Below are 6294 nucleotides of genomic sequence, written 5' to 3'. Positions count from 1 at the left end.
GAATCAGAGTGAATAAGGGCTTGGCCTACATTCTTTTTTTTTTTTTTTTTGCGGTACGCGTGGTTCTCACTGCTGTGGCCTCTCCCGTTGAGGAGCACAGGCTCCGGATGCACAGGCTCAGCGGCCATGGCTCACGGGCCCAGCCGCTCCGCGGCATGTGGGATCTTCCCGGACCAGGGCACGAACCCGCGTCCCCTGCATCGGCAGGCGGACTCTCAACCACTGCGCCACCAGGGAAGACCCCCTACATTTTTTTGAGTAAACAAAAACAGAGCCAGGATTTTGGCTCACAGTTTCTTACTCTTCCACTGACTGATTCTTACGATAGCCATGAGATCTGCAAGGAGAAGAGAACCCGTTTTAGGTCTTCAGCTCAAAAAATGTCTTGCACTTTGGAGTATGGAATGTTCCCAGGAGATAAATTCTTCAAGCTATTACATTCAGATGGTTTGTCTTTCCCTATCTAGAGATATTTCTTTTGAAACAATGAGAGCACTCCCTTTCTTGGCCAGAGCTGATTAAACATTTACAGATTCTTACTCTCAACTTGATATTTTATGTCACGACAAGTGCCAGGCAAGTCACCACACAATTATGTCAGAGTTGTCCTTTGTATTAATTATAGTTAAGTCCTCTGTTACTAATATTATACATTAGTTTTCTTGATTCAAAATGGAATAGAGAGTTTTCTGTTCACTAACACTCTGAATATTTTATTACTGCAGATGACTAGACTCATTCATTCATTCTCAAGCATCTATCAAGGGCTCACTATGTGCCAGACATAAGATAGGAGCTGAGTGTAGGAGCTCCTGTAAACAATCAAGCAGTTTTGCTGATTTCATGGAGCTTGCACTTTTGTTATCTGTGTTGATTTTGTGTTTCAGAAAAATAACCTTTCTTCCTTTTTTTTGTTCACTTTGTCCCCAGCTCTATAAACAAGTTTCCATGGTTCATAACTGAGAAGGGACACTTCATGCTAGATATAAATATAGTTCTAAAGGTGTAACTCTGCAAATCACTTAAATTTCTCATTAGAAGTTTCTGCAACAAGATCCTGCTGTGAATGCTCTTTTAACAGAGACTAAGCTTTTTTTTTTTTCAGAATGATGAAAATAGACAGCAATGATGATCAAAATTAACTTAATCACATTAGTCACAAAATGTGAGTGACTGTTTTTTCATTTCAAGAAAACAAAACACTGACTTTATATACATTATTGGGAAAAACATAATGGAAATCCCCATAGTGTATTTAAATTCCCCACAATTAAACAGAGTGAATCAACCATGTTTCCTACCCCAAAGGATCACTATGGATGAGAAAGGTATACAGGCTGCTGTGTCTCTCCTGCTTATAATAAGAGCTCAATATTTACAGCAGCTTACAGTAAAGTTAATGAGAATGAGAGAATTTAAGGAAACTCAAAGAGTGCTTATATTTAGTCTGAAATTTTTACAGACATTTTGTGAGACTCCAGTGATAAAATAATCCTGTAATGCTTCCTACCCTTAAAGAGAGATCCTGGTGAAGTGTAACAAATGATTTGACTGATCGCTTTCTTTAGACGTAAACTTCATATGAAACTATCCCTGGAATAAACTGCATCCACAAGTAGAGCTTCTAGACATCTGATTTGTGGCTGAGAGAAAAGGGAAATGAGACAAGGCAGAAAGGCTCTGGGTCTCTGAAAAAGTAAGAAAGGACAGAGCCTGGGCTCTAAAGATAAGCTTCATTCCCTCACAAGTTTTTCTTTCCCGTCCTCTATTTACCAGAGAAAAAAATCAGGTATAAATGCATGGCCAGTGAAGACAGTCACCCCCAATTTACCCTGTACTAGTGAGAGGAAAGAACAATGGCTGCTGTCTAGGAGAATTTGACCTAACAGCTTACCAACAGAAGGAGAGCTTTCAACACTTTTCTTAAATATTATGACCTCTGCATTTTTTTTTTCTTCAGCTTATTTTGATGAAGGAGTGTACGCCTTACCATTGGTAGATTGTCATATGGATTCTGTAAGCTTGTAAGGAAGCTTGTTAACCAGCTTGTTTATTGTTTGGTATCTCACTATTAGAAAGATTGTACTTGACAGACATTTTAGCTAAAGGCAAGGAAAAAAGAAATGTTACAAAAGAAGCTGTTGAAATAAAAATGTATTTAATTTGTCATGAATGGAAGATTAATAGAAGTGTTTTCTATTCCGAAATTTCAGCTATAAATAGAACTCCTCAATGCATTTCTTTATCTTTTCTACCCTGCCTCAAAAGAACAAATTATATAACAGGCTTTTTTTCTTCTTCTGTCCACTTGATTTACCAATATGATAATTAATTGGAACTCTTTCTGCTTTTACATTTTCTCTTGCTGAATCTTACGTAGAGAATGGCATGAATCCTAATGTCAAGAAATGAAATTCTAAAATAAGAACCTAAATATTTATTCAGCCATAATTTCCTCTATGCTCATAAAAGGTAGTTAAATATTATGATAGTCAAATGTCCTAATTATTTGTCATTTCTTAATTAAATGCAAATTTATTCAGATTTTCCAGCAGAATGAAGTACATAATTCTGTATTGTTATGTGTTAGTCACTCATTCACCTATTCAGTATTGTTAGATGTTAATCAGTTCCAATACTGAGCCTTTTCTTTTTCTATCTTTAATCAAAGGATAAACAACTATCTACTGACTAAACACTAAATGCTCAGCATTCTAGTTAATTATTATGTGAAAGAGTTATGTAGATAGTGGTTTCTTACTCCAGAAATTTAAAACAGAACTAAAAATCCATGATTACTAGACCACTTCCCCTGATGTGGGAAGACCTTTTGAACTGGCACAGAAGACTCAGAATTAAGGGGCTCAAAGTCCCCCACTTCATCAGGGTTTTCCCACATATCCCCCATCCCAACTTACAAGACCCCATTCTTTCCCAATCAATACCCTCACTTTAAATCACAGTAGACACGCTGTGATGCCAAAAGTTCAACTTAATTCAGCCAATAGCAGTATGAGGTCCTATGTTTGATTTTCAGCAATTTCAGTCCTCTGGCTACAAGAGATAAGGCTTTCCTCCAGGGCACGTACAAATGCTCTTAGGTCATTTATGTAGTCCTTGACCTAAGAATCTGAATCCCTGAGCTCACTGTTTTCTTTCACCACTTTGTTCAGTGATATTAGGAGCAACCAACCAACAACATTATGTTCCTTAGTTTTCCAAAAATATTCAAAAGTATCGCATACAGAGTCATTTAGTTCCTTGTTTCTTGTAAGGTATTGATTAAGGGTCTTCAATGCAGATATTTTTGCATATCTCTCTACACATTTCAGCTAGGACTATCAGTGCATAGAATCATGACATCTTCAAATCTAATCATGTTGGAGAGGCAATTCCAGAAACCCCACCACCAACTCAGAAAACTCATCCATAAAATTCTGTTTATCTAGAGCTGCCCTGTGGGAAGCCGTTTTTCTGCCATGTCGCAGATAACGCTTATTAGGGAGTAGCCCGAAGGCTATGTGCCACACATGCGCCACGACGAGCCAATATGCTAATGAAGGATCAGAATTGCAACCAATAAATTGTGAACAGCACATATCTTGTTGAGTTAACCAGCCAACCACAGGTTGCCACGGGTTATAGTGCATTATAAAAAGCCAGTATGAACAAGGCTTGGGGTCTTCCTTCCATCCGCCATAAACCAAGCTGTACTCCAATAAAGTGTGATGCGAGAAGAATCTAGCGTGTGGTGATTCGTCATTCTGCTGGTCAGAAGCGGCTCGCCGCAAGTGGTGCCGGAACCCGGGAACTTCGCACCCCGCGTGGGGGACCGATTCAGAACTCGACACACGGAGTGGACCGTCGGTGAGTAGTCCAGGTATGTTTTGATCCAATACCGCTCAAGATTTTTATTGTCGCTTTCGTCCTTTTGTGGTTCTCGCATTTTTTGTCTGCGTGTAGCTGCGGGTCCATCAGCCTGACCGAGTGTGTCTCCCCTGGCCATTAGATAGATCAGAGACTTTCCCACTTTAGTAAGTTGTTTGTTTAGGAGAGTGAACTATGGGGAACAGTTTATCTACGGAACCGTCTGCTGGATTTCATGAACCCATTCAAGCTCTTTTGAACAGCCGAGGACTTAAGCTTTCGCACAAAACTATTAGTAAGTTATTGCAGGATATTGATGGTGCCGCTCCATGGTTTGCGGTATCCGGAAGCCTGACTGTTCCATCTTGGGAAAAATTGGGGAAGGACTTAGCTGATCGTCATAAAATGGGGGAGCTCTCTCGAGGCACGTTTCCGTTATGGAGGATGATACATTCGTGTTTAAGAGACGGGAAATGCGAGGATATTGTACAGATGGGCCGTAAAGCTCTTAGCATATATCAAGATAGTGCGTCAGAAAGTGAAAATATAGGGACTACGGTAGATAGGCCTAAGAATCCTAGGAAAAAGAGAGAAAAACAAATAGAAAAATCGGATGCAACGCCAGGATTGTATCCACTTTTAGATGAATTTAAAGCGCTTTATTTGTCTCAGGATGAGTTGAATCCCAAGGAGGAGGCGGATCTGGAAGAAGCAGCTGCCGAATATGAAAGAGAACGATATGGCAGTTCCCCATGTGCTCGTCCGCCATTTTGTGCCTCTGCGGGTGCTCGTCCGCCATTTTGTGCTTCTGCTAAATCAAAAGCTTTAACATGTACTCAGACTTCAAAGTGTACATTCATACCCAGAGAAGTCTGGTCTCAGGTACCCACAGCTTTTCCGGTGTTTGAAGACCCAGCCACGCGTCAAAGATATTATGAGATGGTGGATCATAGAATACTTAAGGATCTTGCAGAGGCTGCCAGGGGATATGGGGTTACTGCTAATTATACCTTGATGCTATTGCAGCGCCTTACGCGAAATGCATTGACGCCCACAAATTGGCATGATATTGCTCGTGCTTGCCTGTCCATGGGGCAATATTTAGATTGGAAATCAATTGTGGCTGACTTGGCGTACAGCCAGGCGAGAGAGAATGCCGCCAATGGGCAACCTGCCTGGAATGCCGAGATGCTGCTAGGACAGGGCCAGTGGTTAAATAATCAGACGGTGTTTCCGGTAGAGGTTTATGGCCAAATAAACCAGATTGGCATGCAAGCGTGGCGTGCACTCCCAAATAAAGGAGAAGTTACAGGGAATTTGACTAAGATTATACAGGGAAGCACCGAGCCATTTTCTGATTTTGTAGCTAGGATGATGGAAGCTGCGGGCAGGATTTTTGGAAGTGTAGATGATGCTTTGCCTCTAGTAAAACAGTTACTTTATGAACAAAGCACAAAGGAGTGCCGCAGGGCAATAACGCCTATTAAAGGAAAGTCTTTGGAAGCATGGATGAAGATGTGTAGAGAAATTGGAGGGCCTTTATCTAATGCTGGGTTAGCGGCAGCAGTAATGGCTGCCACCAATAATGCAAAGCCCTCTGGAAAATCAGGGGTTTGTTTCCAGTGTGGGAGGCCTGGACACATTAAGAGACAATGTAGAGAAATGAGCAAAAAACCAAATATGCCACCTCAAAAGATTCCAGGAACCTGTCCTAGATGTAAAAAAGGGAAGCATTGGGCAAATGAATGTAGATCCGTTAAGGATATTAATGGACAACCCATCCCGTCCGCTACAGCGTTTGCAGACTCAGGAAATGCTTATGCCTCCAGTTCAAAAAACGGGATGAAGGGCCCCCGGTCTCAGGGCCCGAAAATTTTTGGGGCCCACGAGAATGTGAGTTTCCAACCACCCAAACCCCGAGGCGAGCCACGTCAGGATCCGCAGGGTTGGACCTCCGTGCCGCCTCCAGAATGGTACTAACAACGACTATGGGTGTACAGCCCGTGGAGACCGATATGAAAGGACCACTACCTAAAGGGACGGTCGGATTGGTGTTGGGCCGATCCTCCTCTGCTCTAAAAGGGCTCATAGTCTTACCCGGGGTAATTGATTCTGATTATACTGGAATAATTAAGGTCATGTGCCAATCCCCAAAAGGAGTAGTTATTATGAATCCCGGTGATCGAATTGCCCAATTGTTGGTGTTGCCATCTCTTCATGAAAAATACCCTGCTCACTCCAAGGACCGAGGAGATCGCGGATTTGGATCTACTGGGGTTGATCTGGCCTGTTTATCATTGTCTCTTGATGATCGTCCTATGATGGATTTAATTATAGAAGGAAAGGTATTTTCCGGTCTGGTTGATACCGGAGCCGACCGCAGTATTCTTACTGCCGCCTATTGGCCAAAATCCTGGCCTTTACAGA

At 41.7% G+C, this 6294-nt stretch overlaps 1 protein-coding gene across 1 annotated transcript; it reads left to right on the top strand.

Moving 5' to 3' along the window:
- Nucleotides 1-4062: 4062 nt before the first annotated feature.
- Nucleotides 4063-5847, top strand: LOC136131354 (igE-binding protein-like). The gene is made up of 2 exons (XM_065888158.1): nt 4063-4425; nt 4540-5847. Exons 1-2 carry the CDS (start codon nt 4063-4065, stop codon nt 5845-5847), a joined length of 1671 nt encoding a protein of 556 aa, XP_065744230.1.
- Nucleotides 5848-6294: the final 447 nt, after the last annotated feature.

Source organism: Phocoena phocoena, chromosome 11 (assembly GCF_963924675.1).
Source record: "Phocoena phocoena chromosome 11, mPhoPho1.1, whole genome shotgun sequence".
Classification (NCBI taxonomy): Eukaryota; Metazoa; Chordata; class Mammalia; order Artiodactyla; family Phocoenidae; genus Phocoena; species Phocoena phocoena.
Note: the sequence above shows the minus strand (reverse complement) of the source record. Positions and strands in the feature narration are given on the sequence as shown.